At 34.0% G+C, this 21272-nt stretch overlaps 2 protein-coding genes across 2 annotated transcripts; one reads left to right on the forward strand and one right to left on the reverse strand.

Annotated features, from left to right (window-relative positions):
• The first annotated feature begins 5396 nt into the window (after window positions 1-5396).
• Window positions 5397-13032, forward strand: LOC116025460 (sodium-dependent phosphate transport protein 1, chloroplastic). Its single transcript, XM_031266691.1, has 10 exons — window positions 5397-5948; window positions 7147-7254; window positions 7490-7645; window positions 7877-8092; window positions 8262-8471; window positions 9191-9328; window positions 9807-9908; window positions 10256-10321; window positions 10607-10691; window positions 12481-13032. The coding sequence occupies exons 1-10, from the start codon at window positions 5559-5561 to the stop codon at window positions 12576-12578; spliced, it is 1569 nt and encodes a 522-aa protein (XP_031122551.1). The 5' UTR covers window positions 5397-5558; the 3' UTR covers window positions 12579-13032.
• A 4480-nt stretch (window positions 13033-17512) lies between these two features.
• Window positions 17513-17893, reverse strand: LOC116024329 (josephin-like protein). Its single transcript, XM_031265224.1, has one exon. It carries the CDS (start codon window positions 17891-17893, stop codon window positions 17513-17515), a length of 381 nt encoding a protein of 126 aa, XP_031121084.1.
• Window positions 17894-21272: the final 3379 nt, after the last annotated feature.

Below are 21272 nucleotides of genomic sequence, written 5' to 3' on the forward strand. Positions count from 1 at the left end.
ACAAATCTGAACAGTCAATGCAGGGGGAAGGAGAAAATTTGGAGTAAAACTTAGGTTGTGAAATTACCAAATTGCCCATGGTTTTAACACTAGTTAGTGAGAAATATGACCGGAGGACAACATTGACTAAGGTTTAAGGTTATTAGGGACCCAATTACATAAAATTGACAATGAGGGACCACATTGCAGATCGGGCAACAATTGAGGGACCAAAAGTACAAGTTTCCCTAAAATAAATATGCATTCGAAGAGACAAACATATGCACTTGAAGAAAGAAAATAATGCACTCATCTGTTGAGAAGCTAATAAAATAAATATGCACTCTAAGAGAAAATATGGACTCGAAGAGACAAACATATGTACTTGAAGAAAGAAAAATATACACTCGAAGAAGGAAAATGATACACTTAAAGGTAAAAAGCATTTGAACTTACTTACACAAAATTACCATAAATGCTACCACATTTTTGTAAAAAAATTTCATCATTCTAGATTGTTGATTTGAACCATATCAATGGTTGAGATTTAACTTTTTTTTTAATCTACGACAAGTGCAACCTGCAACCTGCAACCCAAATTTAAAATTTTATTTTTTAATTTTTCTATGCTTAGCGTAAGGTTTCAGGTCACTCTTGCTCAATTGTCATTTTCAAATTTTGACTTTTCACTTTATTCTATCGCCAAGTTAGATTGGGCCTTCTTCGTGACGTCACAATAAGAAACGCAATAAATATTACTTCAAGTTAGACTTAAAATTCGCCATTTGACTATTAGTGGATTTGATCTACGCCCTTAACGGGTTAGCGGATGTGAGTAGGAGTTTTTAAATCCTCCTTTAATGAATTGGATGTGGATCCACCCGTAAATCCGCTCGAATATACTCAACCCTAAAAAAAAGTAACCTTCTTTCCGAAGAAGGTGACAATCTGCCTCCTTCGACTTTGGGGGGAGGCAATGACGTTTAGCCTCCTTCCAAATTGGAAGGAGGCTCCAAACGTCATTAGCTGACAGCAAAATAAATAAATAAATGAATAATTTTGTAAAAATTATTTTTAACAGTAATCTATTGGTTATGGATAAATTATGTTTAATTGTATAATTTTAAAAAGTTGAAGTATGTAATTGAAACTCTTTAAAATTTGAGGAGCTAATTACTTTTTCACTGAAATTTGAATGGTCTATTTGAACTTTCCCCTTTCTTTTATATATAACAAACATATAAATGTATCTAGTGGCACAAAGTGACTTTCAAACCTCAGTGGTGACGGTATCTTTTTGTACTTCAGTAGGTTGAAAAAGTAGTTATGAACAGATACTACATTGTAACAGAGTTGGTAGTACTAAAATGTATAGAGTTAATTCCATTTTTGATCCTAGATTTATAAGTGACAATCCACTTTTAGTCATTTTTTATTAAAACATCCACTTTTGGTCCTAATATTATTGCGACATGACCATTTTTGGTCCTTTATCAACAAATCAATTTAAATATTGTTAAATACAAGGACATTTGGTATTCAATTATGAATGTTTTCAAACAAATAAACATAAAAAATATTTCGATTCAATATATTTTGTATAAAAAAAGATTGAAATGTCTTTGTATTTAACAATATTTCGACGATTTTGTTGCAGAAGGACTAAAATTGGTCATGCCACAATAATAATAGGACCAAATGAGGATGTTATAATAAAAAAAGACTAAAAATGGATCGCCATATATAAATCTAGAACAGGAATTAACTCAAAAAATATATATAATGTTTAAGTAAATTCAGATTAAATTAATTTTGTTGGGAGTAATAAATACCATATCGTTCAAAATTTAGTACTTGAGTATTAAATGATCAACTTCTGTTGACGAATATTGACTAAATATTTCCAAAGATAATCGATCTATATCGTTGGAGGTTGTGTACTTGTGTTTAGCTCCTCTTTATAGGGTATTTAAAACAGAAAGTAATATTAAATATTCTTTAGATCTAAAATTATAAAATAAAAAAAAATTGCAACCAACAAACTCTGATACTCTGCGCAGCAATAATATTCTTCGAGACTTCAACCACAGATTTATGCGTTGTAATCAAGATAATAATAACAATAATTAGCGAAATTAATGAGAATTAATCAATGCGATATTAAAATACTTTTCTCAAATTTTCCGAATTCTTCAGCCAACAGGATGGATGGATCACAGAAACTGGATCGGAACAACAGGAAAAAGCAAAATACAATGAACTTGGACTCAATTTTTACACCTTGAAGCAGATCCTTAGGGATCGAAACACTTTAGCGCCGAGATAGAGAGCAGCTGTGGAAGCAATTAAGAGAAAAATTGCGGAGGCGATGACGGTTTTTCTCAGGCTCCGGCGGACCGGACAGATGGACTTGTTGACGCAGTTCACCAACAGTACGATCGCGAGACTGATCGCGAAGCACACAACCACCAGCAGCACGGCGGAGCAAGCGGCGGTGGAGATGGATAGCTTCTGCGAGCTGTCGCGAGTGGTGTCGCCGACGGTGACGGCGCCGTCGCTGTCTTCCTCTCGGCGGCTCCCGTATCGCCGATCTAATTCCAGGTAGGGCATATCCATGCTGAAAGTTTTCGAAACTCCTCCTTGCTCGTCGATTGCTTCCTTGCTTGGGGTTTTGTCCGCCATTGTTTCCAGAAATTGAATCTATTTGGGCTGTGATTTCATGGGTTTTGGTAATCTGTCAATGCTTGCGCCGCCTAGTTATGATGAAGAGGTTTTTCTTCTTTATTCCTTTACAACTTTACATAAATTCATCACCTTTATGAAATTGGAAATAATAATAAAAATAAACATATATATATATATATATATATATATATATATATATATATATATATATATATATATATATATATATATATATATACACCTGTTACCTGTACTGAAATTAAGGCTAGTCTATATAACATTTTAATTTACAAAATTAAACTCGCAACAACTTTCCTCTACGGCTCTACTTTGTTTTCCTAAAATATTTTATTAATGTTACCATAAAGATTTTCGGAATTTTTTTTTTACTATATCATAACTTCAATTAAAAATGTATTTATTCTCTTGATTGATGTGCTGTGTTACATGAATGGATGTATGAATAGATGGATTTCATAAATAAAATATTTAATGTTTTAATTTTATCCTGATCATCATGGGCAAAACACCTGTAATTATCCTGAAATTAAATAATGCTATATTCTTTTATTAAAATTGCTTTCTAATATTTACTATCTAATGTGACGTCACGTTATGAAATCAAGATTAATTTTTCTTAAAAAAAACATCAAGATTAATTTTAATATATATATATATATAATATTTCAATCACTTAAAATGTAAATTTTTGAGAGGCATACATCACTTTAATGCATTTCTTTTTTGTTTTTTTGTGCACCTAAAAAAAAGTAAGAAAAGAAAAACACTACAGTTTCTTTCGTTTACGACAACGAAAGTATATGACGTAAGAATACTTATTTCATTCAATCAGTAGGTTGTTATATATTAGTCAAATGATATGTACACTTGTTGTCTTTAACAAGTATTTGTGAACATATCTCTCCAGGATATACACGTATTTTGGCATATGATCCTTTCAATATTTGGTTAATCGTTATATATTACTCCGTAATATTAATATATGCAATATATTATTTTATAAAAAGCTTTGCCCGAAGTTGGGCTTATCTCTTCGTTGATGGGCTCTAATGATATGACCTTTTAAGAAAAGCTAAAAGGCCAAGCCCAAGGAAGTGGAGTGTGGGACACGAATAATCCCATTAAAGGACAAATAAGGTTCACAGTTCCGTTATCTGAATGAATATTACCCTGTCCACCTGTGAACACCAAAACCAGTACCCATAAATAAATATCCCCCACTATTTTCATTTTTCTTTTTCCAATATTCAAGGAGATTTTCAGATGTCCATTCCTTTTTCTTTTTTTTTTTCTTTTTTTCTTTTTGGGTATAGAATTTCCATCATTTTATATTTTGTGTACTATATTATTATTATTATTATTATTATTATTATTATTAATTTATTATTATATGCAGCATGTAAAAAATTACTTAATGTTTCTTCTTACAAACAGATCCTTTCCTCCTTAATAGATTGATTTCCTGAGAAATTCTATTGTAAATGGATATTATTAGAAATATTATATTTTGATAATTTTTTTATATATTTTATAGACTTGTAGTTATATAGAAACTTTATATATCATGATTAAATGTATTATATTATGATAATACCTCTTTATTCTTTATAAACTTGTAGTTTTATAGATTGTACAGAGGCTATGCCTTTTCTCACCGAGGCTAAAGGAGTCCCTTCACTTTGGGAGATTGGCCCTCGCGGATGAGACTCGATCCCTGATTGTTCCTCCCAAACTTCACTCGTGTAACCGGTTAAGTTGTCCATGCAGGCTATTGCTTTCTTAAAATGAGGACAAAAGGATATATTTTTTTTTTTGGTGAGCAAAGGGGACCAACAGGTCCCAGAGAAGAAAAGGGAAAAACAAACTAGCGATATCTGCCACTGGCCACGCCCAAGGCGTCCCGCAATAGAAGATCATTTAAGCCTTCAGGGGATTGTTCCAGAATCGAAGTGTCCCGCGGGGCATTTTGGCCCAAGTTAGCTAGGAAGTCCGCACACTTGGACAAAAGGATACATTGATTTACGCAAAGGTATGTCTGATTTTATAACAAGTTTTTGGTTTCACTTTTTTTTAAAAAATTTTTTTTTCTAAAATTATTTTGTAATAAATATTTTTTATACTATATTATTATAGAGTTGATCAATTCACGAGATACTATGCTACATTATTGAGTAAATGTTAAGAAGCTAAGTAGGAAAATGTATAATTATTATTTTTGTGTCATTCTTATGAGATTTTTTTTTTTGAATAACCATTTTCAATTTTAGTCATACAATTATTAAGTCGTTATTTTTTAAAAAAAATATTTGCTACACAATTTTTATGTTTAAATTACATTTAGTCTTTTTATGAATGAAAATGGTTAAAATGTGGCATTTTTTTTTGTTTTGTTTTAATCATATATAATTATATATACTTAAAGGGCAACACTTGTGTGATACTGTTTCACAAATTGAGACTCTGTGAGACGGTCCCATACTTTTGGAGAGAAAATATATTATTTGTATTTGAAATATCTTTATAAAAAAAAATTGGTTAAAAAGACTAAACATGATGGAAATGAAAAGTTGTAATAATTGGGGAAAATTGTTTTTTTTTTTTTGTAAAATTAAATTAAATAAATGATACGGAGTAGTTTGTTAATTGTTACTCCTTCAAGTAATCAAGTCCTTTGTCTGTAGTTGGAGCATAAAAAATCATGGCACACCATTTTCAACCCACAAAATCATTCAAAAGTATCTATCTCACCCAGCCAGGCCTCTCCTCCTCCTTTCTCACTCAACAAGAATACACAGACTGTGCGAAGAGAAGAGGAAGAGGGAGAATCAGAATTGAAGGTAGCAGCGAAATCTCTCTCGCTGCCACTCAAAGCTATGACAGCGAGAGCTCTTCTTCTCTCCTACTACAACCTTCCTCCGAAGCGCCACGGCTCACCCGATGCGATCTTTCCCAAGAGAAGTTTTAGCTCTCGCTCTCACGCTCACACTCATACTCTGTTCGAATTCGGGCCTCCGTTTCTACCGGGTCGGGGTGTTAGACGTGGGTTGATTAGGAGGACGAGTTGGAGGACATGGGCGGATGTCAAGTCCAAAACGTATGGCATTTCGGACTCGGTGCCGGATTCTCTCAAGTTTGAAGATGCTCTCAACGACGCCGTATTGACTGAGGATGAGGATGATGGTGAGACCATATCGGGATTCCCCAAGCGTTGGGTTATCGTGCTTCTCTGTTTCTCCGCTTTTCTACTTTGCAATATGGATAGAGTAAGCCACCATTTCTTTTTCAGTTCATAAAGGCTGTTTGGTAAATAATTAATCAATTTTGGCTTATTTGACCACTATTAATTGTTGGTTAATGAGGTATTTTAACTCCAAAATATTAAAATTCAAAAAGTTATACAAACAGTTTTTTCAGTTAGCTTTTTTAGAAAAGAAATTATACCAAACAGCTATCCGCTAACAACTAATCTATCATTTTACAATCAGCTAATGTTATCAAGTAACCTAATCAGCTAACTCAATCAGCTAACAACCCCATTTACCAAAAGGGGCAAAGCCTACTTGATTCATTGGAAGGTTTTTTTTTTTCCCAACTAAACTGAATAAATGGAGTCCTATTCAACAAAAAATTATCATTGCTCACTCTGATAAATACTCCTTTAATTATTCCAATATATATTCTTTACCAAGTTAAAGAATTGTATTAGTGGAAAGAACGATTCAAGAAGGATCTCTCATTATAATTGAAATTGAAATACAGTTGAGGGAGACATCAAAATATGGCAGAGTTGATTTCCATAAATATGGCATCATTTTTCTTAGTTTATGACTTTATGTTATCTCCTTAAGATCTGAAGGCTGCTAGAAATCACGAATGTCAGCCCAATAACTTAGCAGCTACTTCACTTGCTTAATAGTTTTTATGGAAAATTATAAAAAGGAAGCTGCTTTTCTTGATTACATTCTAGTGCACTATGTGATAAAAGGTTAACAATGCTGTTATTTTATGGTATTTATTTATCTATGCTTCCAAGGTAATGCACATGGGGTTCTTTGTTCTTTCTTGGAATAATAATTACCTTGTGCATATTCATGGGTCAAGAGGATTAGGTGGCTGTTATGGGAGACAACAAATCATGTACTCAAAATGGATAGAGAAGCAACACTTACTATAATTAATACTAAGCTTTCCTCTGATACATTTTCCATAATGGATTGCTTCAGATGCTATGCAAGAAAAAGCAACAAAAAAAATGATGCTTTTAATGCAGCCTACTTTGGTACTAGATACTAGATAGTGAACTACCCTGAGTGGATGTCTTAGCTTCATCCCTTATGGCATTGCGTGAAAAAATAGAGCCATGAGTAGAAAGGAAGTACATGCTGTACTTGGTTTTGGTTCTGATGATAAAATGAATTCGGAATTTTCAGTTGGGAACTCTAAGCAGATTATGTTCTGCAGGTAAACATGAGCATAGCCATACTTCCAATGGCATCAGAATATCATTGGAGTCCAATGACTGTTGGTTTGATACAATCTTCCTTCTTCTGGGGCTATCTTTTAACTCAGGTAATAAAATGATCATTTCTTTATATGATTATGGCATTTTAAGGCCATAATTGGTGCTATATACTTTCATTCATGGTGCTCAGTTTCTGAATTTCGAGATCTAAGAGATTCTGTTTTGATTCTTTTTTACTAGTTTACTGAGTCACTTGTATTATTTATTCTTGTTGAATTGCTATTGTGCATTTCTTTACCTTACGAGTATTCCCTCTCTATTTTTTTTTTGGGTTATACCCAGATTGCAGGGGGAATATGGGCTGACACGGTTGGAGGGAAGCTTGTCTTAGGATTTGGTGTAGTTTGGTGGTCTATAGCTACAGCCCTCACACCAATTGCAGCGAAACTTGGGTTACCTTTCTTATTTGTTGTCCGAGCTTTCATGGGGATTGGTGAGGTTGGTTCTTTAACTCTTTACTGTTATTTTCAGTTCAATACATTGGAAAAGATTGAAAATTTTGTTCCAATATTCTTACACATGGTACTTTTGCAATTGAATGATGATGTATCTTTCTTGTAATCTCCTGTCTTGTACTACAAGTTGCAATTAGTGCCTCCAAGTCAACAAGCCATACTTGATATGGATTCATTACTTTCTGCTGAGCCAATTCCATTTTCTCTGTTCCAGGGTGTTGCCATGCCAGCAATGAATAATCTTCTTTCAAAGTGGGTTCCTGTCTCAGAAAGAAGCAGATCATTGGCCCTGGTGTACAGTGGAATGTATCTTGGATCTGTCACTGGTCTGGCATTTTCACCAATGTTAATCCATAAGTTTGGCTGGCCATCTGTCTTCTATTCCTTTGGTTCCTTAGGCACTGTTTGGTTCACAGTGTGGCTTAGTAAGGTAGACATTGAACTGTATGCTTATAATATTTTGGTGATTGAGGGAATTTTTTTTTAACCTCTGCCTTCTAAAGTGGTATTTCTCAGATTTCCTTGTCAATAGTCCACATTTTATGTTCATTTAAGAAAGTGTTGTTATTCTGTTTTATTTTATTTTATTTTTTGTTCAGGCACACAGCTCACCTCTTGATGATCCTGAATTGTTGCCCGAAGAAAAGAAGCTCATTCTTAGCAACAGTGTTTCCAAGGAACCAGTAAAATCTATCCCTTGGAAACAAATTTTGTCAAAACCACCTGTTTGGGCCTTGATAGTGTCTCACTTCTGTCACAATTGGGGAACTTTTATTCTTCTTACATGGATGCCTACATATTACCACCAGGTAGTATATTTACATTCTTTTGTTTCCTTTCCTATAACCTTTATGTGATTTACACAAATATCTCATTTTAGCATCTTGACCCCTTATATTTGCAGGTTATTTTGCACAATTAAGTCTTAAGACATATAAAGTGAAGTTCATTGATGTTACAAACTTTCAAAATAAACTCTATAATTAATAGGGAACTTTGCTGGGATTGGCACAAGACCAAATATTTAATTAGGTATTTAGGTGTATGTGCTTGGATTTCATGCATTCTAATTAGAGATAAATGTTTAATTTGATTAGCATAATCCTAGAGTACTCTTTCCACTACCATTTTCCTCAGTTTGACCTCTTTCCAATGGTAATTGTATCATGTCTCTTTTGCATATAGCCCTATGCCATTTCTTTAAACTTAGATGCTCAATCTCAGTCCAATCATGATTTAGGTGTTTCCTAGTGCTGCAAAAGCTATTTCTTTGACGTTATTCCTAGGAGCCTTGGAAATTGAACTGGTATAATAATTTTTTTTTTGAATACAACTAACCCTATTACATTGTAGTATTTGTTCATCTATACTTTCTTAACTGGTATAATAATTTAATGGTAGAGTAATATATATATCCTTGACTATCAATCTGTCTTGTGATATTAGTTCTAGTTGCTCACAAGTGAGACTAATTATTTGTCACCATTGCAGCTACTGAGATATTTTTGGTTGTTCATTTTGATTGCAGGTATTGAAGTTTAATCTTACTGAATCAGGAATGATTGCCGTTTTGCCATGGCTTACAATGGCATTCTCTGCATATGCTGGAGGATGGATTGCAGATTCATTAGTGAGGAAAGGTGTATCAGTGACTGTAGTCAGGAAGGTATTACTCAGTTTTCTTGTTGGCTTTAGGTTGGTTGGGATTTTGAAACAATTCCTTCCCAGGATTTCAAATGGTAGAAAAATTAGCTTCTATGTACCACCAGTTATTCAGTAAGAACCAGATTGCTTAGAGGATTCAAGTTTTCTGACTTCTTAGTTCTTGAATGTTTCTGTTGATTTATAAATATATATGAATTAATTGATCTGATCTATTAATTCAAAGGGGCCTTCAAGGAAAAGAGAGTCATTATATGTATATTATAACACTGATTTTTTATTTTATTAGTAGGTGCACATATTTTGATTTCCATCTTGAAATGTAAATTACTTTTATTATTGATGGATTTGTCAATGTCAAGCTAACAAGGAGATTCACTTTCTTTAATATTAACATTATTTTTTATACTATGAGGTATATTCTATCAAGGGAATTCACGGTGCCTGAACTGCTGACATTTCATTCTATAATCTCGATGCAGATAATGCAGACAATAGGGTTTCTTGGCCCTGCTTTCTTTCTAACTCAGTTGAGCCATGTTGATTCTCCTGCAATGGCAGTCCTGTGCATGACATGCAGTCAGGTTTGTGCTTATTTCATATTAAGATGTGAATTGACTCAACTCCTGTCTTTGTTTTTGCTATTATGTTTTTGGAATTTTCATTATTGAAGTTGGGCTTTCACAGTGAATAAAATTATTCAAAGTTTGTGACATTCAACCAGTACCGTAATTCTTAAATTATCCTGATATCTCGCCTGCGTGTTATCTTCTCTGATTTTACTTGAGCAACTATTCAAAGAACTATAGTCAATATTGATAACCTTAATTCTAACCTTGTTAACATTGATAGTATCTCATTCACAGGCTAAAATCTGTGGCTTAACTGTATAGCAGTGCTATTTTTCTGATTTATTTTATTTTTGAAACAGGGAAGTGATGCTTTTTCACAGTCTGGATTATATTCAAACCATCAGGATATTGCTCCCCGATACTCGGTGAGTATCATATTTCATTTTCCATGCATACACCCGCACATCTTTCCCTTGTTGGATATGAAGTGAAGTTCTAAGAATGAGAATATCCTAAGCTATATGCTTCACTGATCATAGGATTATAATCATGGTTAGCTATGATGTACATTTCCTAGATATCACTTGAAATGGTCCTTCACTTTATTGATTAAATACCATAATTCAGTACTATGATCACTGCTTTTAGTTATGTTATTAAGTTATTTTCAACCTCTTAAATGGTGAGCTCAAGTTTCGTGTGACTTGCAGGGAGTGCTAATGGGTCTATCAAATACTGCTGGAGTGCTGGCTGGTGTTTTTGGAACTGCAGCCACTGGTTACATCCTGCAACATGGTTCCACCCCTAAATTTTTTTCTCTCAAATTTTATTGGATTGTTTTCTTTTTAGTTAAAAAAAATGTTTTCCATGCTCAATCTTCATGTCTTGTTTTTTTAAACATTCCAACTTTTCATTTTCCATTAATAAACATAAAGTAGAAAACATGTTCAAATCGAATTAATTTCCAATAGAGTTAATTACCGAAATGGGCCAAAGACCTTGTGGTCTAGTGGCACCCGGTGTCCCGGTTTACACTCTCACATGGATGATAGGAGTGGGTTCGAGCCTCAGTGGAGACAACTGTTGACTCTTTGTGTTTCAGTAGGTTGAGAAAGTAGCTATGAACAGATGCTACATTGAAACAGAGTCAGTAGTACTCAAAAAAAAAATTACCGAAATGGTCTCTTGACTATAGCGAAATCACTAATTTGTTCATTGACTATTTTTTTTTTGTGTAATTAAGTCCCTCAACTTTAAAAATCTTAACCAATTTGGTCCTCCATTTGTTTAGCCGTCAGATGTCCGTTTACTCGGGACCAAATTGATAATTTCGCTATAGTTAAGGGACTAGTTTGGTAATTAACTCTTCAGTTTAATAAGAGAGGGAATGGTGCATGTAATGACCGAAATGGTCCCTTGACTATAACAAGATAACTAATTTGGTTTCGAGTAAACGGATGTCTGACGGCTAAACAAACGGAGGACCAAATTGGTTAAGATTTTTAAAGTTGAGGGACTTAATTAGGCAAAACACATAGTCAAGGACCAAATTAGTAATTTCGCTATAGTAATGAACCATTTCGGTAATTAACTCTTTCCAATATATAAAATAATTTTTTTTTAAAAGATAGATAGTTGGCGGTGATCGTGTGGGTTAGGTAGGTAGGTAGGTGGTGGGGGATTGATAGGTAGGTTGGAGGTTGGAGGTTGGAGGTTGGAGGTTGGTAGGTTTTGTTGGCGATCCTGACTTCATGAGTTAAAGCTCATGTAAATTTTTTCATTTGGAGAATTTTTTATTCTTATTTTTATTTTTTATTTTCTTTGTTTTTCTAAATATTTTGTAGTTTAGAGAACACATCATTGTAAATGGAAAACTTTGTTTTATGGGTCACACTTGTGTGAGACCGTCTCACTGATCCTTATTCATGATACGGGTCGGGCTGAGTTGAGTCAATATGAAATTGTAATACTATACTGAAAAATGTAATACTAATTAAGAATAAAGTGTTCCTTACTTGAACGTATAATACTTTTGATGAAAAATGTAATACTTTTATATTTTGATGTAAAAGTATTTCACCTTCCCTTATAAGTAATGTTGTCTAGTGTTTGTTACTTATAAGGGAAAATGTAATACTTTTAATCAAAATGTAAAAGTATTACGGAGTACATTTTTCTTCTAAAGTATTACACTTTTCCATATAAGTAATAAACATTTTATTTCTTATTAGTATTACATTTTTCAGGATAAGTATTACATTTTTATCTTGACCTGACTCAATCTTACGGACAAGGATACATGAGACGGTTTCGCACAAGTTTTTGTCTTGTTTTATATTTCTGTTTTCCTGTTTTCCAGAAAATTAGAGAATTGTATAGTTACTGAATAGGCTGCACTTCCACTGTTTGTAGGTTAGTTGGTATCAGACAGTACAGTATTGATATCTAGACTGTACTTTTGTGTTCCTCACTTGCACCCTCGGATCTTTCTTTTGCATACTTATTGTTTGCTAATGAGTTTTCTTCTTCCTCATTCCTTATTAAGCTATAGAGGCGATGTTTGATACAATCAGTTGCTTGACAGGTTCATGGGATGACGTTTTTAAGGTTTCAGTGGGGCTATACTTAGTTGGAACCGTGGTATGGAATCTCTTTTCAACGGGAGAGAAGATCTTGGACTGAGCGGGCCTCATTTCCGTGGAAGACCATATGATCTAACAACTTGGCCCTGCCCTCCGATCTAAGAACCAGATGTTGTATATAAGAGCAACCAGAAGAGTGGAATGGAATCAAGTTCATACTTGGGTTGCAAACATGTGCCATTATATTTCACTAGGAATAGGTAGAAATTCTGGGCGTGCACAGCAGAAAAGTGAACAAATTTTTTGGCATTGTATAGATTGGATCAATAGAGGAGGATTTCCACGAGGATTCCAACACCATTGGTTCACCAATTGGATATAAGAAAGTAGGGGATTGAACAACATAACATCTGAATCGCATTGTTGTATATTTCTGTGAAGTAACTAAATTTTGGTTAGCGTTTCTCACATACAGCTAAAAATTGCCATGTTTGAACCTCCATTGTATATAGAATTATGGTTTATTTGTGGTCTATACTTTGGCATTCATTCAATTCTGTTCGACCAAATGTTTGTTTGATTTTGGCTTGAAAGCCATGCAATTCATATCAAGTCAAGTTAGTTAGACCGTTGACTTAATCATAAGATTATAAGTTCAATTTCAGGTGAGTATTAATTTTATTTTGCCAACAAACATTTATTTATTTTTGGAAACGACATTACTAAGTTTAAATACTCTATTTATATTATATTTATATTTATATTTTATTTTACGTTTCTTACTTTCGATTTTGATTTGTTTTAAAATATTGTTCATTTAAAAATAATAATAAACACAAATAATATTTTTATTTTATTTTCTAAATTACCCTTAATTTTTCTAACTTTGTTTAATGAATAGTGATCCCTCATTAGTCATTATGCACTATCCATTGGTCTACACTCTGCCATCACCAAGTTACTCCTTCCGTCTTATTTTATGTGTCTTGTTCACTTAACAAAGTTTGATTACCTCCGGCAAGTTTTTAATTTAATTTTTCGTAATATTAAGTTTAATATTAATATATAAAATTTATATATTTAGATTTTTTTTCGGACACTGGAGAAGGTTTCTGATTGTGGGGACGAAAACCCACAACCAGAAACATGCAAAAATTAGTGCAATTTTTTTTAAAAATATTGCTAGTTTTCCTAATTTATATAAATAATTCACCAGTGCAATGTTACAATATATTGTATAATTCTGCTCATTTTCTAAAAGATGAATCAAACGCACCAACACTATTTTCTGAAATGCAACCTGATGGGGAATGGGCTAAGGCTCGGTACCTGAAGCTCGGGATGAAGGAAAGGACGATCGATGGGGAGGCAAGAGGCGTGGAAGGAAAGAGACAAGTTTGAATGACTCAAAAGAAAAGGTGGCGGCGTGTTGATGGTTGGCTGATGATCGATCGATCGGTCACGAATTTGTTAATGAGGTTATTCAGTGGACAGCTTGGTGGAACATGTTCAAGGATGAATTTGAGAATGAAAAGAATATGCTTGGCGAGTTATCGAGTGATAAGGTGGTTTGGTTGACCTAAGAGCTATGGCTAAGGTAGAAAAGGTGGTCTAAGGAGGGCGATTATGGGGGTTTCCTAAAGGTGTTTTCGGAAGGTTTCCTACGGTAACCTTGAACGACGGAGAGAGAAGTTGTATGTGACCGAATAGCAACCAAAGAATATAACCCAATCCTACCAAAATTAAAACATCTAAAAGCAAGCATAACATCCTACTAGAATCCCATCCTGCAAACAAAACACCTAGGCAATTACATTAAAGCCCCTATTAATTAATATTAAGCACAACAGAAATTAAAATAAGGAATCATCTCAGCCATAAAAAAAGGTAAGATGGACGCTCCACAATGAGTCTTATTTCTCACCTTATTAGGTTGTCTCATATGATTATAATTCTAGGTCCTTAATCAGGTGAGAACCATGTCCCAGGTGAGAACGTAAGGACAAATCCAAACCATTGATCTAGTAGATCTAACGGTTGAAATAAACAAAATTTTGTAATATTTATGAAAATGACCCCGCTCATTTTTTTACTTGATTTCTCATCCATCAGATCTTGCAGATCAACGGTTTATATTTGTCCTCACATCCACACCTAAAGAATTGTTCTCACCAGAATAAAAATCTATATAATATATATATATATATATATATATATATATATATATATATATATATATACGAACGACAGTGCGGCAGTGTTTGACTTGATTTTTTAACTACCGAGGTGTTCGCATTTGGATCGGCAAAGCAAAATCCCCAAGCTGTAATGCTATGTATGTATGGCCTATGGATAAACACACATCTACTATTAAGTCGCCCTACAATTTCCCACCAACCAATCAATCATCTTAACCATAATATAAGCTTTTTGATGTAATGTTTTACACATTATTTTATCGGATTATTGTTATTAAGTTGTCTCACACACACACATATATATACACCCTTGTTTAGTAAATTTTTTTTTGTCAAATAATTTTTTTTTCAATTTAACTATTAATTATTAATCTTGCTAGTGATTACGTCTTGAGTGGAAATAATCACTGCTTTCAAAGTAGCCATAGCCTAATGCGAACCCATGAATATTAGAGTTTGGTACGTAAAGAGAGTTATATTTCATGAAAGTCAATTAATAATAAAGTTATTATTTCATGCATATAGTTATTGATAGAATAAAATACGCGTATATAAGTAAAATACTCCTTTATTAATGAATAAACCGGGTACAAGCTGTTATATCCTAGGAGAGTCCGGTCACCATGACAGTGGGTCAGAGGTTCCCGGTCTCTTTGACTATTATATATCAGAAACAATCAAAAGTCATCTTTGCTGCATTAATGCGGTATATATATGCCGCTAGGGGATAGGTATTGGGCCGGCGGCATGGCGGACGCGTGGCGAGCATGCACCGATTTGAAAGCGGGTCCCGTACTCAGGAGCCAAGTGGCGCGAAATCACAAGGTCCACACTCCGAGGACATCCAAAGTTGGCTGGGCACCCGATCGTACTGAGCTCTGCCGCCCTGGGGCTTGGTGGGGCTTGACCCCAACCGTACATAATAGAACCAAATAAATCGGTGAAACCGGCTTAATCCCTATCAGTTATTAATCTTATTTTTTATGAGTTTAATCAAATCTAAAAACATAATAAGTCTTAATCTAGATTACAACTCTGATTTATGATTGTTTTTCTGTTAATTTTTTTATACATGTTTCAAACTCTCAAACAATCATCCTGTAATTTGTATGATTGAGTAGGTAGGAAGAGCAATGTGGATGGACATATATAACATTGTAAGATTGGACACGACACGGCTTTTGGCATGTGGTGTCAATTCGATCTGTATCACCAACCATTTTGTGTGCAATCCCTTATAGCTTGGCAGAGTGTTAATTAGTGTTAGAGTCAGGACGACAATCATACATGGCCATGTCCGTCTGGATTTTGGAACAACTCCCATGTGTTGTGCGTGCATGCTACACTCCTCCATCAACTTAATATCCGTTAGAATCAAACCGCTTACCATTACGTCAAAAGTTATAGCTAATAATTATCTTGTACTGTCACATTTTTAAAAGGCAGTGTGTTGAATTTAACCCTTCAGGCCTCGGTCCAACCGTCATATTCTCAAGAGACGTAAGGTGCTAGACTTGGTCCTTTAAACTTCTGTCCAACAATCTCCTAGTCACTTGTTGCTAGACTTGATCCTTCACCAACCTCTACCCTGCAATATCCAATACACTGTTTCATGTACTCCCTCACTTCCAAGAAAATTCAGGCTAAGCTTCTGTTTGGTTCTGTATGTTATGAGTGTTTGTTTGTGCAGCCTCGTTTGACCAATTCTAAAACAAACTCTTTTGGTATATATATGCAATTATAAGTATCTCAATCACACCTGTTAATCATTGGATAGACTGATCATCAATGCATTTTATCCATCTCCAACAACATTAATGAGTAGGTTGTTTCTTAAAGTTTAACAATGCTACCATACAATTGGATAACAGATAAAAGATATCATTCTTAGCTTGGGTTACTAGTCTACTGCAGCCCAAAAAAGAAAAAAAAATCAAAATCCCAAGAATGTAGGCCAGGGAGCCACTAGTATGCTAGACTTTAGGATGGTAATTTGTCCCGTCACCGAAGGGAATCCTCAATCCTCGTCCCGAAGGGAACGGGGATAGAGAAAACTTTCAGGGAATGGGACCAGAGACGAGGAATTGTATGTAATTCCGTGTTGGGGACAGGGACATTATACCCCTCCCTGCCCCTGAATAATTATTATAATTATATATATATATATATATTAATTTTTTAATATTAACATCTTAATTTTTAAAATTAAAATTACACTAATTTAAAATTTTGAGTATAAATTGACTCGGGGCAGGGATTTCCTGTATCCGCCTAATTTCCCGCTGCAACGGAGATGGAGAATATTTTTCATTTCCAGCCGGGGATGGGGAAGGGGAGTATCTCGTCCCCGCCCTGCCCCACTGCCATCTCTACTAGACTTGTCATGATAATCGATTTGCAGCTAAGTCAAAAGAAATTTATTGTTGCTGGCCGTTATGTAACTTTGCCCCTTGAACTTCAATCACAAACAGATTGAAACTCTTACATTCGATACGGCTGAGACTTAGCTTGTTCTTTCGTTAAAAAAGAAGAGAAGTTTAAAAGTTGTTATAGCAACACTTAGCAAAATTATTAGATCAAATTTTTAAGGAAACAACAATGAAAAATATGATTTCCACAGAACATTTGATCACATACATATCAAGCAACTATTCTAAAAGCTAGCTACCAATGCCCTGGGGAGAAATGTCCCGAATATTCGGTTGGATTAGTCTCATCCCACAAGATGCGAATACCAATATAGTATCCAAAAAAAAAAGCTAGCTAGCTAGTTACAAACCATATAAAGCTCCGGGCTGTCTCACATATTACAGCCCGCAGAAAAACATATGGATTATTAACAAGCTGAAATGGAATTTGATCTAGACAAGGACAAGGAAGAGTTGATGAACTGGATGCAATCATCTATGGCTTCAGCTCTGTGATCAGAACCAATTATTCCGTGCTGGCCTATATATATAGCTCCTGCTGCACAGCTTCCCTTTAATCCACTTTCCGATGAAGAAGAAGAAGAAGAAGAAGAAGAAGAAGCAACTTTCCGGCATCTCCCCGGTGACATGGTTCGCAAAGCCTCCATCATACTTCCACTGAAGCGTTTGAGATATCTGATGGGATGAAACAATTCGGATCTCTTGGGCATCTTTAAGCTGCAACTTCTAGTGTACTTGATTTGTTTCTGATCATGAAACGCATCTATTGTCTCTTCTCCGGCCAACATTTTCGATCGATCTTGTTTTTCTCAAAGATTGAGGTGGGAATTTGGGAAAGACAGTGTATGTATGTAGTAGATCGAATGAAGGTTATTAGTTGTGTGTTGCTGCGAAATATAATGGTGTGTGCTTAATATATATACAAGTACGTAGTGCATAACCCCCAACCAGGGGTGCAATGTAATTATTTTAACTTTTTAAGTGAAAGAGACTCATTTATATTTTTAATCAAACGCCAAAAGATTGATATTTGGTTTTGGGTTTAGAACAATTTTAAATTTTTAGGTCAGACATTCCATCTTTAAAAGTGTTTACTGTCTAACAGTAAAACCCTGAGTTCTCCAAAAAGAAAGAAAACAGAAAAAAGAAAAAAGAAAAAGAAAAATCTTAGAGGTGGTACAATTCAGGGAGGGGAGGAATATCAAACAGTGTAACTCAAAAAAAATGCTTATAATTCAACGAGAGAATTAATTACTGTGTTGGGCTGAAGTAGAATAAAGGAGATGGGAATAATGATGAAAAGTGAGGGACAAAAAGGGTACATAACTCTCAGTCTTCTCTGATGCAACATCAAGACCAAACATAGTGTCCACACACCATATATGTTTCTGCTTACAACTGTACCTACTTACTAGAATAATATATGATGCTACCAATTTTAGATCCTAAGAAATCCTATTTTTCCTTTATGTTTTAAATAACATTTTGATTTTTTCTTCTTCACTCATCATATCTCCTTGACCTTGTCTGATCTCATGCATACAGACTGCTCCTCTTAATTGGGTCTAACACTCTAACCCCAACTCTACTACAAGTTGGTTGGTGCACAACGTAATTATTACTATGGTATTAACGTAACATTCCATAATATAAGTATATTGGATATTGGTTGGTGCACAACGTAATTATCATATGGTATTCACATTTTGGGGGTGTTTGGTTATTGGCTTATAAGCCAAATTTTAGTTTATTTGACCAAGTTTAGCTTTTTGACCAACCAATAAGTTATTTTGAAGTGTTTGGTAAATGGCTTATTGGTCTTGGCTTATTGGGCCAATAAGCTGAAAATTGAAAAGCTAATGAATGTAGCTTTTTGTATCAGCTGGTTGGGAACAATGAGTATATTGACTATTTTATCCTTTGAAATCAATGGGATTTACTTTTAAATGGGTGGTGTGTTTGTTATTTTATAATAATAATAATAATAATAATAATAATACCCTTAGATGTCATTTTACATTCAATCAGCTACTAATAAACAGCTAATTTACCAAACAGTTTTTTATAACCAGCTAATACAATCAGCTGGTCAAACCAGTTAACGCAATCAGCCATCAACTACTAGCTAAACCAACCAGCTATCAGCTATAAGCTATCAGCCGTTTGCCAGATGTTGTCATTTTGCTTGATACTAGCTATATCGAGATGTAATTACTAAATTAATTTCATAAAAAGTAAATTCTATAGCTATACTATCACCTCAGGATTAATAGTGGAAATTTTAATTCACAAAATATTATATTTTATTATATTTAGTCTTGACATCCTATTTTAATTAAGTTCTGCAAAGACACAACTACTATTTACTATCTTATCTTATGGTATGTATATCCCATAGTGCGTGGTATAATGATCATTATGATCGAATATTAACGAAAAGAATTTTGCTGAGATACTAAGAAAAAAGAAGAAGTAGATTTGTGATCTAGTTATAGAGGCATGATATGATACATGCAGAAAGTGGGACAGCAGCATAAAGATAGATGAATGCACCATCTGCAACTCTAAGAGATGAAGCATAGGTGTAGGCATGAAGCAAAGTGGAGAGCACAATGAAATACAAAGGTCCCCTTAAATGTGAACAAGTTTAGTTCATAGATATTAATTAAGTTGTTTTTATATTTCTTTTTAACTTCATGTATCATTTTTTTGATACATAAAAGTTTTATAGATGGTTGCAAAGTGTAATTAAATTATGATATATCATCAATTATATCATAAAGAGTAAATAATTTATACTCAATATAGGTGTGGATGAGATAACACATGTCTTTTCCCGCTTAAGGAGCTAGGGGCTTCAGGTTTGAGCCATTCACTATAAGTCTACAAGAAAAATCAAATTTAACAATGGAAAATTCATTTAATTTGTAAATTGCTTAAATTAGGTATTAATTTAAACCTATTTAATCTGTTGTAAAATTTATTGGTACTTTGCATCTATTGATATTTTGTTGTTTTCTTGTAGTGATAGGAATGAAGCTACTTGAACTCCATGGAGAAATGTTTTGTCACTCTTAAAATCTTATTTGACACAGCACAAACAAAATTAGTTTTTGTATATAATTGCTAGTTGATTGGTCAGGGAGACCAATAGTCAAACCAAAAAAAGAAAAAATAATTTATAAATAATATATATACTAAAAAAGATGGTTAATAAATGTAATTAAACTTAAACTATTTATAAACAAATGAATGATTCTTATCAAATGAAGATTGAGGGGGCAAGAAGGAGAATTGTGTTCCTATGTAGATCCCTAATTGAATTAAATTAATGTTGCTTCTCCAAAGAGCAAGACTAGACATGATTATGAAGCCTAGTGAATGATACATATACATGGCCACACTAACCCTTAAAATGGGTAGACATAGCAAAAGAAAAGGAATCAATATTTTCAGAAAACTAGGCTTACAATTCTTGTCTCCAAAGCACATAATTTTAAAATATTTTAAGTCAAATCCTGATTTCCTGTCTCTAAATAATTAGCCTCTTTACAAGCTAGATGAACCCATATTCGGGTATCTATTGGCCCAAATTTCACGTGATGCCCTGGGTGGTATGTCTCAATCATTATTGCATGGACCATGGTTCATACAGTCTTGTGGACCAAAAATAAAAAGTACATTATTTTTGTACTAAAGGTATATTATTTTTGTACTGTAGGTACATTATTTTAGGGTACATTATTTTTATACTGAAGGTACATTATTTGATATATACTATCAAATAATGTACCTACAGTAACAGTACAAAAAATAATGTACCTTCAGTACAAAAATAATGTACTTTTTATTTTTGGTCTACACAGCTGTGTGGACTAGGGCTGTCAAAATGGGCCGAAGCCCGCGGACCAGCCCGCACCTGCCCCGCGGTGGGACGAGTTAGGGTCATGAAAAAATAGGCCTGCAAAAATGCGGGCCTAATGGGGCGGGCCGGAATTGACCCGCGACCCGCGCGGGTTAGCCGGCCGGCCCACGACCAAGTAAAATAAATAAAAAAAATTATATATATATACACACATTGTACACATGAATATATATTTATGTGTACACAAGTGTACACACTAAAAAAAAAAAAAAAAAAAAAAAAAAAAAAAAAAAAAAAAAAAA

Source organism: Ipomoea triloba, chromosome 7 (assembly GCF_003576645.1).
Source record: "Ipomoea triloba cultivar NCNSP0323 chromosome 7, ASM357664v1".
Lineage (NCBI taxonomy): Eukaryota > Viridiplantae > Streptophyta > Magnoliopsida > Solanales > Convolvulaceae > Ipomoea > Ipomoea triloba.

Excerpts from the sequence above, each read along its gene's own strand:
- LOC116024329 (XM_031265224.1), bottom strand. The coding sequence starts at position 17,893 with ATGTTGGCCGGAGAAGAGACAATAGATGCGTTTCATGATCAGAAACAA.
- LOC116025460 (XM_031266691.1), top strand. The coding sequence starts at position 5,559 with ATGACAGCGAGAGCTCTTCTTCTCTCCTACTACAACCTTCCTCCGAAG. Across the intron at positions 8,093-8,261 it reads TCACAGTGTGGCTTAGTAAG|GCACACAGCTCACCTCTTGA; the intron begins GTAGACATTGAA and ends TTTTTTGTTCAG. Across the intron at positions 10,322-10,606 it reads ATATTGCTCCCCGATACTCG|GGAGTGCTAATGGGTCTATC; the intron begins GTGAGTATCATA and ends TGTGACTTGCAG.